General features: G+C 38.6%; 3 protein-coding genes across 5 annotated transcripts; all 3 read left to right on the forward strand.

Annotated features, from left to right (window-relative positions):
- The first annotated feature begins 705 nt into the window (after positions 1–705).
- Positions 706–5042, forward strand: LOC112554842. The gene is made up of 4 exons (XM_025222896.1): positions 706–750; positions 3786–3903; positions 4035–4281; positions 4651–5042. Exons 1-4 carry the CDS (start codon positions 706–708, stop codon positions 4883–4885), a joined length of 645 nt encoding a protein of 214 aa, XP_025078681.1. The 3' UTR covers positions 4886–5042.
- Positions 5043–5983: 941 nt separating this feature from the next.
- LOC112554892 lies at positions 5984–9302 on the forward strand. The gene is made up of 5 exons (XM_025222969.1): positions 5984–6098; positions 6387–6451; positions 6826–7007; positions 7442–7834; positions 8154–9302. The coding sequence occupies exons 1-5, from the start codon at positions 6042–6044 to the stop codon at positions 8462–8464; spliced, it is 1008 nt and encodes a 335-aa protein (XP_025078754.1). The 5' UTR covers positions 5984–6041; the 3' UTR covers positions 8465–9302.
- Positions 9303–11948: 2646 nt separating this feature from the next.
- Positions 11949–19219, forward strand: LOC112554887. Of its 3 annotated transcripts, XM_025222961.1 has the most exons (13): positions 11958–12254; positions 12473–12675; positions 13152–13259; positions 13611–13701; positions 13939–14101; positions 14700–14938; positions 15280–15306; positions 15815–15912; positions 16404–16468; positions 16760–16941; positions 17339–17796; positions 18193–18470; positions 18616–19212. In XM_025222961.1, exons 2-11 carry the CDS (start codon positions 12649–12651, stop codon positions 17635–17637), a joined length of 1299 nt encoding a protein of 432 aa, XP_025078746.1. In that variant the 5' UTR covers positions 11958–12254; positions 12473–12648; the 3' UTR covers positions 17638–17796; positions 18193–18470; positions 18616–19212. The 3 variants fall into 3 exon arrangements, with proteins under 3 accessions (XP_025078745.1, XP_025078744.1, XP_025078746.1); XM_025222960.1 differs by lacking the exon at positions 12473–12675 and having other exon boundaries at positions 11949–12254; positions 18193–18400; positions 18616–19219; XM_025222959.1 differs by lacking the exon at positions 12473–12675 and having other exon boundaries at positions 11949–12254; positions 18616–19214.
- Positions 19220–20416: the final 1197 nt, after the last annotated feature.

Raw genomic sequence — 20416 nt, forward strand, 5'->3', positions numbered from 1 at the left:
CTAATAGTTTTTGACAGGGGGTCGCCGAAAAAAGAAAAAAGATGAAAATGCATCCCACGTGCGTTTTTGTCTCTTCCACCTTTGTGTGCTGGCAAAGAGAAGATTTAACACCTTACATATAAACATGGGGATTAGAAAAGCTGGGAGGAGAGTTTTTGTAATCGCTTCTTGGTTTGAGTCCAACTGTAGATGAATCTGGAGATAGTTTCCGACAGTTTGCCATATCTAGGAGTTCGTGGTAGAGGTTACTCGGGTTCACCGGCATAAATAAAAATGTCAGGACATTGATCTTAAGATGGTGTGCCTTTAGAAGTAAGCTAGATCACCTTCCCACCTCATGCCATGAGTAAATCTGTAGGCATGTATTATTATCCTCTCGATTTGCTTCTTGACTAAATAGTTCTCCGTGGAATGAGGAAGTCACGTGTAGAGGGTTAAACTGTATTCAAAATAACTTTCAGACAGAGTTTTGCTCTACATATGTATTAGAGAGAAATGTGTGTGTGTGTTTTAGTTAAACAAAATGTAAACAACATCCTATAGTATCTGTCTATTTTGTTATTTCTATTTCTCATTTCTCATTTCTTTCGTCGTGAATCGGTCGCTACCCACGAAACACGAGCCAGATACCCGACGATTCGCTGACGCCTTGACTTCCTTGTTCGCAGACGTCAGCAGTCACTTCTCTGTTCTCTCACTCTCACCATGGCCCACCCCAGCGCAACACCCGTCGACGACTCGGGCCCAACGGTGAGTCAACATTATTAGACTTGAGCTTTTACATAACAAATTTACGAATTAATGACGAAAGTCTGACGGAATACTAACGGTTTTCAGACGAAAAGATACTTTTGGGTAAGTGCTGATTCTTACCTCAATATTAGATAATTCTAACGGTGGGGGATTTGTTTATATTTTTCTCTAGAAGACGATGACAAATGATACACTAGATCACTTTATTTTCTTTAAAACTTTTAAAAATACTTGATAATTCAAAAGACCTTACAATGCTGAAATTTGTCCGGTTTCGTAGGCAGGAACGATTCTTTAGTAATAATAATAAAAATATATTGAACAGGGCACTCTCTTGCTCAGTAATCCATCTAAGGGAGCAACAGAGTCCCTCGTAACAGGTAAAGGGAATATGAATATTTAAACAGAGAGGAATGATTACAACATAAAATGTCTCAATATTTTTTGTTATAAGAATGGTCTTCACTTTCAAAATAATATTTATCCAAAGCGCATTCTTTGTGTCTATGGCGGATGGCAGTAGTCACAGTTTATTTATATCTGTCGATTTATCAGGAAGGGAGAGATTAGGGAGATATGAGACATGAATAAACACTCTGTTGATTAAAAAGGGAGTCCTTAAGAGGTATGTTTATTAATCAATGAGGAAAATAAGAATTAGGAAAAGGTACATAAAAACAAATTTAGAAATTAGAAGAGAAACATTTTTACAAAGGACCTAGAGAATTTTCTGTTTTAAAAACGGAGAACTTACTTCAGTGGACTGACATCTACGATAATTTTGTTTGTTTACTGGAAAGACTTCAACTGTCTCGCCTGAATTGTAATATGAAATATCAATGAAAATTTGAAAGACTTTATTAATGTATATTTATAAATATATAAATCTAGATGTACATGTAAATATACATTTTTATATTTATTAACTTAATCTTCTTTTCGTGAAAAGGCATAGTCAGTTGTAAATGAGAAAGGTAATGATACTGGTAATATTAAAACAGAGGCTATGAACTAAAAGCTGGTTGTTGTCGCTAAACAAACTTTTCCCATTCTTAACTGCTTGTTCTTTAATTATTATTATATTTATTTAAATGATATCCGTCCATTTAAGGAAACATCTTTTTAAAATGAATAAAAGACCGAATGATTTAAAATTAAAGCCTGTTCATTTCTTATATAAATATATGCTTGTGTGTGTCTAAATATGGTCGACAGTATTAATTGTTAAGAAGTTTATTTTGGAGGGTGACGGCCGAGAGCATGGAGTGGTGTCTGTGTGCCGAGACTCACTCTTACGAAGTGATCTGCTGTTAGTCTCGGCGAGCAGTAACAAAAAATGTGAATAAACCGGAAGCTATGTCGTCTAATGCCTCGTGGACAGAATACGAAGGACAACAACTATAACAAGAAACAACTATACAGACAAATATCAGACAACTATAGAAGGCATAAAGAAGAATCAGAGAACAAACAGTGAGGGTGAAGACTGTCGTTAATCTGTAAAAGAAAACAAGCAGGCGGACTCGTCAATTAATTACAATCACAACTATTGACAACTATGTTGATTGGTGTACGTTGAAATTAGGTTCTCTAAAGGACAGAATAGATGGACCGAGCCTAAGAATAATTTCTCCCTCCTACTTTCCCAAAAAGCGCTCCATTAGGTGATTCTTTTGACGATTGTATTTCGTCTCCGGCTTTCACGGTTGGGTGAAATCCATGTCAGCCATTCGATAGTTTTCTTCCTAGTTTAAGGAGGAGCAAGTGTTAGCAGGATCTAGGTATCGCGTGAGAAACATCATTTAGAAGAAACCTCTAGGGCAGACCTGGGCAAACGCCGGCCCGCGGGCCGGATCCGGCCCGCCTCCTGTCTCTGACCGGCCCGCCCGCTGGCCGCCCACCAGTAAATATACTATATATACAGTATTGGGTAAAACTGAGTTAACTATATTAGTCCGGCCCTCTAGAACCATCCCAGTTTCTCGTCCGGCCCTCTAGAACCATTCCAGTTTCTCATCCGGCCCCTTGGGAAAATTAATTGCCCACTCCTGCTCTAGGGGGTACTTTCATTTCTTCTGATCCAATAATTTTCTCTCAGTAACACTGAACCTGACACTGATCACACCTGGATATACGTGTTGTTCACAAGTGAGGGTATCATACCTGAAAGAATTCCCTACTGCATCCGGCTGTATCGCTTTTCCTTCAAGAATACATAGTCGCCCAGTTTCTGGAAAAGATAGTAGCCAATAGTCACACGCCTACACCTCAGTTGTTTCCGAACACATCATATCATTTTTCGGAAACTCATACGATCATCTCATTTCCAAAATTCCCGCTGGGACTAATCCTTTCCATACAGTATTGCAAAGGCAAGATCGTATATTTTTAGTTAATGATATTTGAAATCGTTGAAAGTTTGTACTGTGGAATTATTTTTATAAATTTATACGTGCACTGAAAACCACAAACGGAATTAAGAAAAAAATATGTAGTTTGAATGTCAACAAGTCTACTTACCGTTCTTGTTTTGTTGTTGATATTTTATGGTATTCGTATGTCCCTTGATAGTTTTTTTGTTTTTGTTGATATTGTTCTTGTTGATTTTTTTGTTTTTGATCTTCATGAGGAGAACGATCATCTTGGGATTTCTTGCTGTTCTTGTTGATATTTTTGATGTTGTGTTGTTGGTATATTTTTTTTGTTTATACTATTTTGTAACTTTTTACTTCTTGCTTCTTGTTTGATGAAGAAGAAGAAGAAGAAGAAGAAAGAAAGGAAGGAAGAAAGAAAGAAAGAAAGAAAGAAAGAAAGAAAGAAAGAAAGAAAGAAAGAAAGAAAGAAAGAAAGAAAGAAAGAAAGAAAGGAAGGAAGGAAGAAAGAGAGAAAGAAAGAAAGAAGAAAGAAGAAGAAAAAGAAGAATATTCTTACTGCTATTTGCAACTAAGCGTCTGTGTATAAAGGCATGAAGGGAATATTACTATGAGAATATTGTTAATTTATTTATTGAAATAAAGGCTGTCTGTCTGCAGAGGATGCCTTGGTCGAGCGACTATCACACACCGGCCCACATACCCATGGGAGGAAACCAGTCGCCTCCCATCATCTCTACCACAAGTACAAGCCTCTCTGGGTCCTCGTGTGACTATGGTAAGTTCGACCTTGTGACGGTGGTTGTGGTGGTGGTGGTGGTGGTGATGTGTGTGCACGATGATGATGATGATGATGATGATGATGATGATGATGAAAAGCTTGAAGTTTACTGATGCTTTCTGTGAAAGGGTCAGAAGAGGGCAGCTCATCAACGTCTGGGTCATGTTCACCCAATGTGACAGTCACAAGACAGGCATATGTACATAAGACAGACGTCGTCGTAGTAGCTAACCAAGCATTTATTTGCAAACACAGACGGAAAACCTCTGATAAGCCTCGAAAAGAATGTGATACAACGACTGACGGGGTGGAAAGCAGAGACACTGCAGAGATTGGTGATGCCCCTACTGAGCAAACTATAGGACCCACAGACGGGTACGTTTACCAGTTAATTATGAAAGATTTTTCCCGAGACACAAAGTTGCAGCGCGGCAGTACAACAAAATTTCCAGTGATGGCTGGGTAGAGAATGAAGAGTATGGATCACGAACAAGCTACTGCCCCTCAGCTTTCTTTTGAAAATGTCTGATAGTCATACAATGTTGGGTGCTGTAAAGTGCACATTTCTCAAAACTCAGGTAAACTACAACCTTATAATACGATATAATAATATTTTTTTTTAAAAATCACAGTTCAGCAAAATTCAAATTCTGTCTACTTTCGATAGGTAATGACGACAGTGACCACTGACAGATTAAACTGAACATTAATATAAGCCTGCACATGTTCACTGTGTTGTCGCAGAAGTGCCATTCAAGGTGACGAGATAAGAGAGGAAAATCAACAAACCCCAATTTATGTGATCCAAACTCCTCCAAGGGAGATATTGCAACCGGACATAGAGATCGGCCATCACCAGCCTGCAATAAAAAATGGTGGATGTGGCAAACACAAGGCATCAGTTGTGTTGGTGATCCTGGTACTGTGCATGGCAGCTGCCATTGCAGGCGTCATTGCCTCGCAGTTGAAAGGTGAGTGAAATCCGATTTTTCTTTCCCTCTCAGTTCTTAAATGCACGTGATTCCGATATTCTAGTTTCGTGTTTAACTTCTGTTAGGATGGCCTACGAAAACTACGCAGCCAAATAAAATAAACCAAAAGGGAGACAAGTCACCGTCAACTGCATTAATTTACATTTTGACTGTTGTGTCCAACTGTCCTTTATTTTTATTAAAAAATAAAAATCCTAAAGGCTCTTTAGATGTATTTAAGAAATTATAAATTTATTATTTTGAGAAACTACATCAGATCCAGTGCTCCGATATGAAACACAGGCACAATAGTCTGTCTCGGTTGTTTCCCTTCTCGAAGCCCGCAAGATCTGGAGCAAAAATATATGAACCCCATCCCCCCGCAAAAAAAAAATAAACAAACAACAACAAAAAAACCCCTGAACATACTAAGTGTACTAATTACCTAATAATAACTCAGTTTCAAATTTACTACCCATCAAAATATTTCATAGAATAATTTACAATTAGTAATTTACATGTGTGTACCTAAGATATTAATTTCGACTTACTTGGTTATGGTTTTTGTAAAGCGTTTTCAGCCTACTGTAAATTGAGGAAATCGCGATTTTAATTGTGTGGTCGTCGTCGTCGTCATCATCATCATCATCATCATCATCATCATCATAATCATCATCATCATCATCAGCAGCAGCAAAAAAATAAAATAAAATAAATAATAAATAAATGCTTGTTGTTCATTGCAGATCTTGTAAAGACATACCGGACCACAGGTACGTTAATATTTGAAACTTTGAAATAAAGAGAAAGATTACATGTATCTTAAAAGCAATAAGTGTACTCGACATCGGCACAGAAGTGTTCAATTTCCGGGTACATCACAGTTGTATCTGTGACTAAAAACATTTCTCTCTTTAACAACCAGGTTGTGGAGGGAGACGCCTTTCGCAACCTACTTTCTCGACACAGTAAACCACTTGTAATTCCCTGCAGCCCAATTGGCTATTTATAAGACGTTTCTTAAATTATTTATCATTATATTGAGGTTTTAATTTGTTCTTTATTTTATTGTTCTTTTTTTTTTTATTTAATGATAATTAAAAATGCATTTCCTTGTTGGTAGGTCTGGTTTCAGTGTCTGTGGATGACTCTTTTCATCCTTCGATGGCTGACAAGAATTCTTCAGAATTCAACGCCTTTAGCCAAAAGTTTTGCGATAGTGTAAGTTACTTCAGTCACAGAGAAACAGACAAAGAAAGAAAGAAAGAAAGAAAGAAAGAAAGAAAGAAAGAAAGAAAGAAAGAAAGAAAGAAAGAAAGAAAGAAAGAAAGAAAGAAAGAACCTCATGGGATACTAATCACGAGAAAGAGACAAAGGGTTATTAAAATTAATTATCAAACGACAAAGTTCTTTTATTCACGCACAACCAGTGTCTTGCAAATCTTTTAAATATCCTCAGTCGCAAAATCTAGGCAAATCAAAGACGAGAGTTTCATTCTTTCCTTTCAGGTTGGTACAATGTTAGCTGACAGTGACAACACCAGTGTTGTAGCCTGTACCGTACAGTCTCTAAGGTAAGAAAAGAATTTTGTTTTAGACTAAACTTGTCATCTATTACAGAAAAGTAGGGAACAAGCATGCCGTTGCTCTTGCCAACTTTCTCTCTCTCATTGTGTGTGAGTAGATGAGCAAATGAATGCATGTATAATGCAATTTCTCACGTGCTCCACAACAAGAGCTTGCAAGCTTAATTTCGTTTGAGTTATTTGTCTTTAGCACTTCCCTTACATTTTTCTCCTCTTGGGTTAATTTACAAGAAAGTATTTGTCGAAGCATCATTCCTTACTAGGTCTGTAACACTTGTACATGTTATGTTATGATAAAGCTTTGATAAAGCGACTTATACACCTATCATCAACAATGTCATTTGTGTTTTTATTTGCTAAAGTAAAGGAAGCATCGTCACCGGTTTTACTTTGGAACTGCAAACCACTTTTAATACCAGCAGTGACTGGCTGAAGGACTTGTTGCAGAACTCTGGGCTCCATGATGGAGAATTCACTCACTGGTTAAATCTTCGAGTAAAAATGTCTTCGATTAACGTTTCCTCCCTAGAGTCCAAACTATCAGGTAAACTTTGGTGGAGAAATATATAAAGGCTGTAGGTGTCTGTGTAACCAACCGACCCACCGACCGTACTCAATGTTATATTTTATGAACGGCTAAATCTTTCTTTCCACAAAGCATCACAAACCTTTATCTTCAACTTTTTAAAATTGTATTTATATATCGTTTCCGTGTTTTGGAAACCTTACCTGCGCTAAACTATAGTTGCAGTCTGACCAACATGTTCTATGAATAATCCTTCAACAGCTAACTGCCTTGTAGTCAGGGTTAATGATGTGTGATATTGTCGGCGGTTTTGTAGGATCTTCCTGGTAAGAAAAAGACAAATCAAACACCCGAATAAAACTTATTTATAGAATCTTATAAAATGTTGAGCATTATAACCATGAGTGTTTACTGTAGCAGATGCTTATTATGATGGGTCAACTATGCCACAGATTCGAAAGTTCCGGGTACCTATCCTTCAAAAGTGGAGTGTACTCAACAATTTCTGCCTTTGCCTTACACCTACCCACATTTTTGCGGAGAATATCAGGCTTGCACTTCTACGGGAGTAAAATACCTCCGATGCCCCGAGGACTTTGAGTTTTCTTACGAATCGCCAGCAGACGACACAGTGTGCTACAGACGGTCAGAAAACACGTATTGTGGTCAGCGAAGGAGAGAGGAGCGAGTGTCAACTACGGCGACAGCTGCAACAACTACAGACACGAAACCTTTGACTGACACGACGTCTGTAGCATCCTCAACGACCACCTCAGTCGAGTCAACGGTTGCTAAGGACACAACAGCCACATCTCTGCCATGTTCAGAGATCTTAGGGAACAAAAGTAAGAAGAATGCTAAACCGCTGTATGAGCTGTTATCTACGATCTTAAGATCTTAAGAAAGCTTTTGACCGGTTTGAGGATTATCTGCTTGTTGACACAGCCTCTGTGCTCAGGTTTCATCCTCCGCCTTCTCTTCCTCCTCTTCCTCCTCCTCCTCATCATCATCATCATCATCATCATCAATCAAGTAGTAATAATATACTCAAAACAGCGAGGAATTGTGTGCGGCCAAGGCTAGCAAGCAAGCGTGCGTGTGGTTTCCTCCTTCTCTCTCTCTGCGTAACCCTAACCCCTAATGTTCTGTTTCCATTTCTCACAGATCTTTCCGAGTTATTTCATTGTCCATCAACCGGGTACGTGTTCATCCCACGACCCGACACCTACCCTGACCACTGCAACAGTTACGTCTGGTGCGTTGACGGGGTGACATACAACAGCAGCCACATCGGGTGCGGCGCCGGTGCACATTACACCACAATGGAGGACGGCCCTTGCTACCCGGCGGGGCACCCAAACACATTCTGTCACGTGGTGCGCAGATGCAAAGATCTTCTGACACAGATTAAAGGATACACGACACCTTCCACAACATTTACAGGTAGAGACATTGAGATCGCTATCTTCATATGATTGACAACAATTTTATCACGACCTTTTACTCATGGCATTGTATCAAGGCATTCAAATGAGACTAAAATACTAGGAAAGAGTTCATGACTTAGAGGGGAGATTAGGGTCAATGAGTAAAGCATAGCAGTACAGAGGGATGGAAACTGTGTGCAATTAATAGATTTTGTTATTTAAAAGAAGAAAGATAAAAGTGTAGCAAAGAAGGGTGTGTAGTAACTTCGATTAGATCAAGAAGAAAGGAATGATATATAAAGAAAAAAAACCAGAAATACAAAGTGAGGAAATTATGTTGTTGTTTTTTTCTGTGTGCAGATATAACAAAAAGTCCTGGATAGCTGACCACAGGGGACTAAGTGTTTCATAAAATACTCGCAATACACAGAGATACATACATAAATGAATGCTCAGTGCGCATGCGTTGAAGAAAGCTGTGAGCTAAGTGAAGGTCCTCGACTGAAATTTGCTGGTCACATTTATGAATGACAATTTTGATATCTTATTCTGGAAAACAACATCTGCATTTATGTGTTTATGTGTATTTATGTGTGTATATTGTATACGTGAATATTGATGTAAGAGGCGCATGTGATATTGTGTTTGTACTGATGTGTATATCCTCTGGAGATTGTTTTCTATCATTCGATTTGGAAAAATCAAATGTGTATAAATCGTCGGATCCATGAGGTTTCGCTAAACATTTGAAGTCTTTTGAGCTCTGAAAAAGTGTTTAAGAGAATGCAACGGGGTAAACAAATATCCAGTATCAACTTATTTTGTCAAGTATTCAGCGCATGCGCAGTGCATAGTCGTCGGTGGATAAAGGGTCAACGGTGTTCAACAAAAGAAGACTGTTCGTGAAACTAGTTAGCCACTTAGTTGTTTTTTCCCGAGAAATACAAATGCAAAGAAATGGTGGAAAAGATGACTCTCGTTTTATAAAATCTTTCAACTAGGAATTTATAAACGGCGGGAGAAAAGTCAGAATTATCTACTGTCCCGATGGCGACGATAAAGGCCTAACATCTAGAAAATCGTGGTTACAAGGGAGAACCTCGTGCTCACAGCAAACTCAGGAACGTGTGTTTGACAGTTTGAACCAACTTTTCAAATAAATGACCCCATCTTCACTCAGCTAGATCCCAGTATTATATCGTGGAAGCCAGTATAAACAAACAAGCGAAACTACAACTGCTTACAGTGTAAGCTCCACCATCTTTGTGTTGGAGAAATGAAGAGTAAAGATGCGAGTTGCTACATCAGATTCTAAAATAACATTGTAAGTGTGAGAATTAGCACTGCTTCAAGATATGCTTGAATAAATATCAAGAAATGTGTCTTGTAATTACAGGACTAAGTGTGCGGAGTGATGCTTTTGCCTTGAAATTTCACTTTGATGTGCTTGCCAGAACATCATGTACAGTGATACCTCGGTTCTCGAACATAATTCGTTCCGGGAGGACGGTCGAGAACCAAATTGTTCGAGAACCGAAGCAATGAAACCCATAGGAAATAATGGTAACTGGATTAATTCGTTCCAAGCCCCAGAAAATGTCTATTTACTGGCCTAATTTGTATATAATATGTAGAAAAACATGAGTCTCAACAAGAAATAAGAAATAAAAGTGTTATTATTAAAACAAAAACAAAACAAAAAAAAATAAAATGTACTGTACAGTACAGTAAATTGTGTTTCATTTACTGTACTGTACCAACTTTATGGCAGGAGGGAATGAATGCGGAGGGAGGAGGAAGGGGGATGGTTATTTTTTTGAAGGGAGTCCTCTTCAATAAAAACAGAGGGTAACTGCTCTTCGGGTGTTCTGTTCTCTGTATCTTTTGCTGAGGAGAATCGGAATCTTGCTCTGCAGTTGCTTGTCTGATTTCTTTACGGAAGAATTTTGTCAATTGTTTGCTGTTTTTTTTTTTTTTTTTCTCCTTTGCAAAATTTTGCGGAAAGTGACATAACATTGTCATTAAAAATGTTAACTGCTCTATTTGCTACCACTTTATCAGGGTGATGTTGTTCAACAAAATTTGCGATTTCTGCCCATTTTGCACACATTTCATGACTCTCTCCACAATAACGTCACTCTCTCTCTCTCTCTGCACTCACACTGATGACGCAAGCAAGGCGCGCTGGGCCGAATGAACGCCATTCGGCTGAACTCGGCTCCTCTCGGACGTTCGGATGTTCGAGTTCCAAATATTTGTTCGGATTCCAAGACAAAATTTTCTCGAATTTCCTGGTCGAATACCGATTTGGTCGAAAGTCAAGGCGTTCGAGAACCGAGGTATCACTGTATATTGAATCTCTAACACCTACACATGCTTGTATTATAGTTTTTACGACCAGCCCTCCTACATACACGCACACATATTCATACACACACTCTCTTTCACACACACACACAGAAACACGAGAAAGAAAGGAAACATACTTTTCCTGGCATTAAGAGCAATCTGTATCAGTTAAGTAAATTTATGTAGTGTGCACACAAAAAAATAAATCAACTAATGTTGTAGACTATTTGTTATTAAAATCGTTATAATTAATAAGTTGGCTATATGGTTGTGCTAATTAATAATATGCCGTACATCGAAGCTACGATAAAAATGAGTGAAAACTTTATTATTTCAAACCGCTACAATCCTCCTGTTCAGTAACCATCGCTCGAGAAATAAAGGTGTTGATGATAGCAACGGGTTCTCTCCTCACTAACATTGCATACTGCATGCATAACATTGTCAATTCTGTAATGTAGCTGATGTAAATAAAATAAAATAAAATAAAATAAAATATTTAACACATCAATTTACTGAAAATATTTTTAAGAATGTGTCAAGAATAAATGTTTATTTACTGTCATGATGTCATGTGAAGTTTTAGACATAATACAATGAACTTTTTTATTTTGGAATGCGGTAGCAAATATTTTCTTAGAACATCTCGGAATATTCAGTTCACACGAAAAAAAAAAAATGGCTGCCAATGCTGACGACATAATTAGTCATGTGACCTCATTGGGGAGTGAGGCGAGAGAGAGAGGGCTTTTCTCGGGGCTGATGTTTGGTGAGGAGGTGAGCACCTCTCTCTCTCACTACCTCACCTTTCTCTTCCTTTTATGAAGTCGGGTGGGTGCGATCGGCTCTGAGCGACATGAAATATAATGTAGCATGCTCACCCGACCTGCTCAGGTGAGACCCACCCTGATGTAGCGAAGTGTAATTGGTGGTAGCATGTGTCAGACATGACGGGTGCATACAAGTCAGTTGACCTGAATCTACCCCATTGCAGGATGTTAGCAATAAAAACTGAGAAGAAATCATCTTTTTTTCTTATGTAAGCTCCAACACCTTTGTTAAACATTCTTATCTTCCATGAAAAAATCTTTACAAAATAAATACAATTGGAAGAAAACTAGTTTATTTTAAGTCCACAAACTAAAGGTAAATTGGAGGAGAAGGGGGACGGTAGGAGCCTGGCAGCTTAGTATATGTAGCAGAAATGTGAAAAGGTAGGATGCCTTTAGAGTGCAGAACCTGAAGGGTTGGGGTGGGGAAGCTTATTGAGATTGTTATGTCACCTCACGTATCACCCTGGGTGGAGTCAAGAGAAAAGTTACTTTCATTTTTGAATACCTGGCTTTGTGGGTACGAAGCGGACGTTCGCTTGTCCCAGCTGTCAGTCTGTTGTGCCGGAGAAATATAATCCTTACATATTACATTGGACTAGGAAGTCTTCAAGATATTTATGTGGCTGTGCTGTGTTTTATTACACGTGAACAGATCCGTAAGTAGTGTAAACATATACAAGAAAGCTTTTAAAATTATTCTTTTCACGTTTTTGCTTCATGCATAATCTTGGAAAAATAAATTCCTAGATATTGAGAAAGGTGAGAGCTGGGAATAAAAATCAGGGTAGAAGCTGTCTACAATACATTTGTATGACGAGATCATCCATCCACTTTTCTTTCCTTTTTTTTTTTCTTTTTTTTTTAACCCTTACAGGTAGATGTCTTAGAAAATCGAGCAGTGGGTGGGATATGACTAAGATTTTCCCCGAGGTAACTTGACGACTTCCTGGTTGTGGTTAGATGACCATTTGATGCGTTGGCTTTTATGTTCGCCGGGTAGACAGCTACCCGAATAGCTCACAGCTGCCTTGTGGTCACATAAGTTAGCCTATGGCTACTGGCTCATGGGAATCAAAGGTAAGTGTTCAATGGTTCAATAGGCAATAATCACCAAAGACACAACAGTAAAAGAGTAGGTAGGAAAGCATTTTCGAAAAGTTGAGGTCGAGGAGCATGTTGCACCTTACATGTGTCTGTATGTCAGAAGCAAAGGCTGTCTTTGGCGAAGGGGGAGATAGATAACTAGAAAACATTAAGATTTATATTGATACCGTGAAGCAGGTAGGGAGTAAGGGACATGGTGCCAATGCCAGGTAGGTGATATGATACTGTCTGATCACAAATTATTTTCTGTGAATTGGTGGGTTGACAGTAAACTATAATCGAGAACCTCAGAGACAAGGCTGGACAGACATAGCATGTCGGTATGGCTGCCATCTTAACTGTGAACTTTCTCACAGAAATCCTAGACAAATGAATTTAAAAAGTTGTTGTTTTCGCATGATACAATAAACATGCTCATTCACATACATGGTTCTCTGTTGGTGTAATAGCCTCCCTTACCATGGTCACCACCGAACCATCTACGGCCACTGAACAACAGCACAGGAGAGTCAAGCGTGTCGTCAGGGTCCACTGTGTCTAGTGGTTGCACTGAAAATGTAAGTATGTATCTAGTATGTATGGGCTTATTTCTTTATTTCTTGTCCGGGACTGGAAGACACATACTATCCACTCGTACAGGTCATCGAGAAAACTAGAGGCAGGGGCCTTTCATGGGCGACAGAAACAACCCTGGATGGTGCAGTCAGTCAATTCCTTTCTGTCTGGCAAATATTTCTTCGTCTGCTCGCCACGGCTTATCTTCAAAGTTTTAAGAAGAATCAGACGAATAGAGCTGTGACGAATCTGTCTTTACATCTATTCTGTAAGTGTGGAGTATCTTTCTATATATATATGTGTCACCTAATTTTATATTTCTGAACATTCATATACATTCATCTGTATTTCAGGATCACTTACCATGGTCACATCATTATCATCTGAAGCCACTCAACGGAAGCACAGGGGAGATAAGTCTGTCTTCTGGTTCTTCTAACGGCTGTAAGTGATGTGTTACTGTGAATAGTGATAAATACGAGCAATTATGACATAGTTTCTTGCCCTAATTTGCTCTGGTTGGTGCTTTTATATCAGATGGCATTATGAGACAGATGATGATGAGTATGATCAGGTAATGTCCTACACATTCTTAAACTAGGAGTGATAATAGACTAACGATATTTAGTTTAATTACACGTGACAGACCCAGAAAGATGTACTTTTGTTTATGTTTTTCAGCAGGACTCTATAGTAACCCCAGTTTTAGCATAAACTTCAATGGGTCAAGTCCGCCGAGTTCCGATCCTTGTCGGAAAATCCCGGACAGGACAGACCGCGATGTACGTGTTAGAGAGACTGGTGCTGCGCAAACAGAGAATGAAGGACCATCAAACCCACACAGGTATTGAATAATAAAAATAGCTACTCACTTATACATTGAATATATTTTTTATCATTAAATCATTCTTGAAAGTGATTCAAGATATAAACTTATTATTTCCCAATCTTAGGGGCACTGTGCCCAACGGTGTGGTGGTTACAAACGTGTTCTTTATCACGTTCGTCATCTCCAACGTTTGGATCCTGTTTCGTGCCACACCTACTTTTCTTTGAACGGGCGCGTGGGAAGACAGCAAAGGAACCAGCCCTATAAACAAATACAAAGAAAGAACAGCGTGCCCCTAAAGAGATCTGATCCTAGGACAGCCAATCCTTGCTAGGCCTTAGACATCAAACAGTCCTCTTTGAACATGACACCTGTCCACTTTAAACTTTACTGTTTTCTTCTTCTTAGTTAGAAATCACCAGGAGGTTATAAAAACAATTTCCTTTGAAATAAGTCTCAGCCCATTATAAATGATAATTGCTTCAAGACATATACTGAGTCTTCTGATACACAATGAAAATTCTGAGCCTTTTTTCTACTATTTAAAGCTCCCTCTCCAATGAATATTAATCTGTTCAAACCTGAAAAAAATGTAAAAATTGTATTGTTGCAGACAAGATTTTCTCCAACCGACGAAGGTTCAACATCAAAGTGGACGGTCCACTGCTTTAGAAACTCCATGGCTAGGAAACGAAAGGCGTGGGGAAGATGTACAGATTGGTCGTGATGTAGAGACATTGAAAAAAACTACTTTTCCGAAGCCACATTGGGTTATTGGCATAGTAATAGTACTTTTGATGGTGGCTGCAATTGTAGGTGCAATCGTGTACATCGAACTGCAGAAAGCTTCAGGTCAGAGCAATCTTTTATTTGTCTTAACTATCGAGAAATGGGGCCATCTCGTTTTGTTACACACTGTGACCAGTATTTACTACAACCATTTAACTTCTTTAAGCCCCATTTGCATGTTTCTTTCTTGCATTCATATCTGTTGGTAGATCTCTGTAAAATTTAATATATCTCTCTGTATACGCTGATATATCATGGTCTGATTGTAAATATTTGAGTTCGTTATTGTTGTGCGTATTTAGCCTACTTAAAGAAGGGATGTAAGGGATTTTAAATATAATTTATTATGGTTTAGAGTATTATTTCATGGAAAAAAAAGGAAAAATGTTTGTGGTTCATTGCAGATCTCGGAAAGATATACCAGACCACAGGTATGTTAATTTTTAAAATTTCAGAAAAACTGAAAAACCTTAGGTATCTTTAAGAGAATAAAATATCAATGCGGACGACTTCGGAACTGAAGACTTCAGTCACTGGGTACATGTATCTCGTAGTCGGATCGGTGTCAACAACTTTTTTCTCCTCAGCTATCAGTAAGAATTAAGAGATGGAAGGAGAGGCCTTCTACACACCACTCTTTCATTACTAAGCCAGTTCTAATTTACTGGCTCTACCTGCCGCCCTTTAGGCTATTTTATCGTCAGTTTTTACCTGCATCTTTCGCTCATCTCTTGACAGACAGGTCATTGACTTCTTATAGACAAGCAAGGACGGAGACATACCTTCAAACTAAAAATTAATGTAGTCACGTGATCCAGTTAGTCCTCTTATGCTACTTTTGTACTCCTTTGTTTAATTAATGATAAGTGGTCTGGCAACATTCCTGATCACTGCATTTCAATTGTATTTTATTGTCTTTTAAATATCCTCCACTTGCAGGTCTCGTTTCAGTGTCTGTGGATGATACATTTAAAGCATCCATGGCTGATAATTCTTCTGAAGAGTTCAGTGCTTTCAGTAAAAAGTTCTGCGATAGCGTGAGTTACGATACTTATGATGATGATGATGATGAGGAGGATGAGGATGATGATGATGATGATTGATTGATGATTGATGATGATGATGATGATGATGGATGATGATGATGATGATGATGATGATGATGGATGATGATGATGATTGATGATGATTGATATTGATGATGATGATGGATGATGATGATTGATTGATGATTGATATTGATGATGATGATTGATGATTGATTGATGATTGATTGATGATGATTAATGATGATTGATGATTGTCGACGACGACGACGACGACGACGACGACGATGATGACGACGATGACGATGACGATGATGATGAGGATGAGGATGATTTATTTTATGTAGTGACGTTTCTCAGCCCTATGGACAATCTCAAGGCGCGTTACAAATCAGAGTAACCACAGAACGCAACAGTCTTCCAGTTCTTCGAAATATCTTTAGTTTCAAAATAGAAAAATGCATTTAATCCTTCCATTTCAGGCTGGTACCATCCTAGGGGAGAGTGACAGTGTGGATGTTGTAGCCTGTACAGTACATTCTCTAAGGTGAGCAATAAAAACCGAATTCTCTGATGGTGAAGTAATAGTCTCGTGTACAGCTCTCTCTCTCTGTGTTGCTTGTCCTACGATTTAAATTTCATTCCTTCTCCTCCTTTCTTTACCTTCTTCGTAACTGAAGGCCACAGGTCTGGTCATAGGCTAAGGGTAAGTTACACGTGTACTTACTAAGCTAAAACATGATTTGTGACGATGTAAGCAAGAGGTCTTTTGACCAAAGTGACTGATCTCATACACCTAACAATAATAAATTTAGTTTTGTATGTGTATTTGGTGCAGCAAAGGTAGCATCGTGACAACATTCACTTTGGAACTGCAAACCACTTTTAATACGAGCAGTGACTGGCTCAAGGACTTTTTGCAAAATTCTGGAGCCCAGGATGATGGATTCACTTACTGGTTCAATCTTCGAATAAATAGGTTTTCGATAAGCATTGCCTCCATAAAGTCCAAATTATCAGGTAAAATTCTAAAAAGGAATATAAATGTTTAATTTATCTCGGCAACCAACTAACCAGCAAACCAATCTAATCCCTCCCAACCTAATAATAAACTAAACTTATTTTTCTTCCCACAAAACAGTCTAAGCCTTTATTTTGCCCTTCTCTGTTCATTTTTTTTTATCATTTCTTTGTCTTTGAAACTTTACCTGCTCTATCATACAGTATGTCTAACAATTTAATTCACATTGTATACATCGCTGACAATCTTATAGAAAGGGTTTATGATATTGAACATTTTGTCGGTTCTATTTACTATGGTGTAAGAAATAAATTAAATGACTTAGTTAAAGAATCTTACAAAATGTTGTTGTGTACCTTAACAGTTGTTTACTTCAATATGTCAACAATGATACAGATTCTACAGTTCTTGGTCCCTACACTTCAAAAGTGGATTGCACCCAATCATTTCTGCCTTTGCCTTACACCTACCCAAATTATTGTGGAGAATATCAGGCTTGCACTTCCACGGGAATAAAGTACCTTCGATGTCCTGAGGACACTGAGTTTTCTTACGATCCTTCAAGGAAAACAGACAACACAGTGTGCGAGAGACGGTCAGAAAACACGTACTGTGGTCAGCGCAGAAGAGAGGATGTAGCAACAACGATGACGACCGCGAGAAGGCGACAGATACGACGACGACAACCGAAGTGACAGATACGGTGAAAGCTAACGGAATGACAGATGCAACAACTACGGAATCGAATCTTTGGAGCAACACGACCACTATGAACTTATCACTGATCGTGTCAGTCAATACAACGGTTGCCCAGTCCACATCTCTGCCATGTTCAACGATCTTAGCAAACAAAAGTAAGAATAATTGTGTTAAGAAAGCCTTCGTCTACTTCTACTATTAGGATGTAATATAACGGCAAGAAAATGTCTCTTTGTCTGCCCCTGTACATGAGGACACAGGTTATGTGTGCCTGTCTTTAGTCAGGCAGTTGGCGTCGTTTTAATTTCTTTTCCAAAGTTAAATAATTCATTAATTTTGAGAACAGAAGGGTTACCACTAAAACGTGACTCCCACCACACACACACACACACAAAATTCAGCACAACCAGGAATGAAAATAACAAATACAAAAAGAGACGAATAAGGAATAAATAAATAAAAATAACAAAAAAGCTTTAAGATCAAAATCATTCAAACTAATAAAAGCTAAAGACTAGGAAGTAATAAATTTCTACTTCCATTTCTCACAGATCTTTCCGAGTTATTTCATTGTCCACCATCAGGGTACGTGTTCATCCCACGACCTGACACTTACCCTGACCACTGCAACAGTTACGTGTGGTGCGTTGACGGGAGGCATACAACAGTAGCAACATCGGGTGCGGCGCCGGTGCACATTACACCACAATGGAGGACGGCCCTTGCTACCCGGCGGGGCACCCAAACACATTCTGTCAGGTGATGTACAGATGCCGAGATCTTCTGACACAGATTAAAGGTTACACGACATCTTCTAGAACATTTACAGGTAGAGACATTGAGATGGGTATAATACTAGGAAATAGTTCATGGCTTAATACTAGGAAAGAGTTCACGGAAGCTACATTGCTTTTAAATTTTTGTTTTTTAATTTGTGTGAAAGAAAATTAATTGTTGAAACTGTCATGTTTCAGGTTTATAAAGGTCTTTTCACATAGAGTGGAGTGAGTGCATCAGACTTCTGAGGGCGTGTTAATATCATTTAAGACAATACACTGGAAATAGTTGATATCATGTGTACTACTACAGCTTGATGAGAAGTAAACCAGAATTAAGTGTGAAAGTACTTGAACAAATTGTCAATGGGTTTAATCGAACATCTCTAGGACACCACAAAGTCTGCCATGAAAGGGAGGCACAGGTCCAATGTGCTGTCAACATTTAAGAGTGAATCAAGAACTGTAGATGATACACAAGAAGACCTAAGTACTGATGTAATGCTAAAAACAGAAATGTCAATTAGCTTTGACACAAGAAAAAACATTCCTTACAAGTTTTTGTGCAGCCTGAGACCATCTCTGATCAGGAACTGCATCACAAATAATTGATCATGCTGCAAGCAGCTGGAATCATGAGAATGTTGTGAAATTTAAGTTAAACTTTCAAGATGCTTCTTGTTTAAATAAAACTGAGCTCAAACATTGAAAAAATGATCAGGCTACACAGTCTCAGCATTCAACTGTAAGCTTGAGAATGTTGTTATGAATGTTGTTGAGTACAACTCTCAAGAGTCTGCTTATTCAGTTAAAAGTGAGCAACTTTGTTGTCTATTGTCTTCACCCAGTAAATACAGAATGGCCATGATGGAACATTGCTTTGCCACATAATAAAGACTGACACAGAAGCATACAGTAAACACAAGAAAGCTTGGAACTTACAGGCAGACAGAAAAATGAAATTCCTAGAGTGCAAAAATGAATATATTTAATCATCACCCAAATACCAATATATCAGACCATCATCAGTGATATTAAATCCAATTAATAATGTAGTCTGTGTAGGGTTTGCATTATTTTCAGTTTCTAGTGACTCGGTTAGTAATGCGGCCAACCGTTCTTTGGGAGACGTCTGCACACACACACAGACCACACACACACAACCCCACACACACACACAGACCACACACACACAGACCCCACACGCACACATTCTGAAAGGCACCCGTTGCATAAAAACGAAGATCAAGACACACTTGCAATATATAGTTGTGACACTCCGCCACCGATTTGTAATTTCTAAGTCTCCTTGTATGCCATCGACGATCATCAGGATGTCATTACATCGAAATCTTAATCGTTAATAGAGGGCTAAATCATCCCATGAATCGATGGGATTAGTTTGATCACGAAATATTCTGTTTCTGCAAAGATTTCTCTCCACTTCATACAACATTATTTTAGCAAAAACAAGGTCCCCCACAATATTTTCATTTCTGGTGCACGGCAAATCGTCGTGGTCGATGGGAAAAAAGTGTTTTGGCAGTTCGTATGGGTCACCACTATCGATCGCATTTATTTTTGCTCCGTACACGACACTGATTGTTGTGGTACAGACGAAGTTTTTTTCTTGCCAATACTGTCGAGTTATTAGCGCGAATGCCGAGAGCTCTCAATACTTCCGACAATGGCATGGAGACTTTTTTGTCCTCCACCTGAGTCACGGCCATTAAATTGTGTACCACGTGATACGCATCGTCGGGAACCGCTAAGCAAATTTCAACAAATGGGCGGTAACTCTCGTAAAAAGAAAATACGGAGTTGTTGTTCTTAGAGATTTAAACATTTCAAACTTCTATCGACATGGTTTCATGGTGTGACTACACTTCTACGTCCACAAGTTCCACCTACACGGTATGTCTCATTCCTCTTCTGAGCACGGACAGACATGATTTATTTATTTTACTTTCTTGTTTCTTTTCTGAGAGGTTAAATGCCT

This window comes from Pomacea canaliculata, linkage group LG14 (genome assembly GCF_003073045.1).
Source record: "Pomacea canaliculata isolate SZHN2017 linkage group LG14, ASM307304v1, whole genome shotgun sequence".
Taxonomy (NCBI): domain Eukaryota; kingdom Metazoa; phylum Mollusca; class Gastropoda; order Architaenioglossa; family Ampullariidae; genus Pomacea; species Pomacea canaliculata.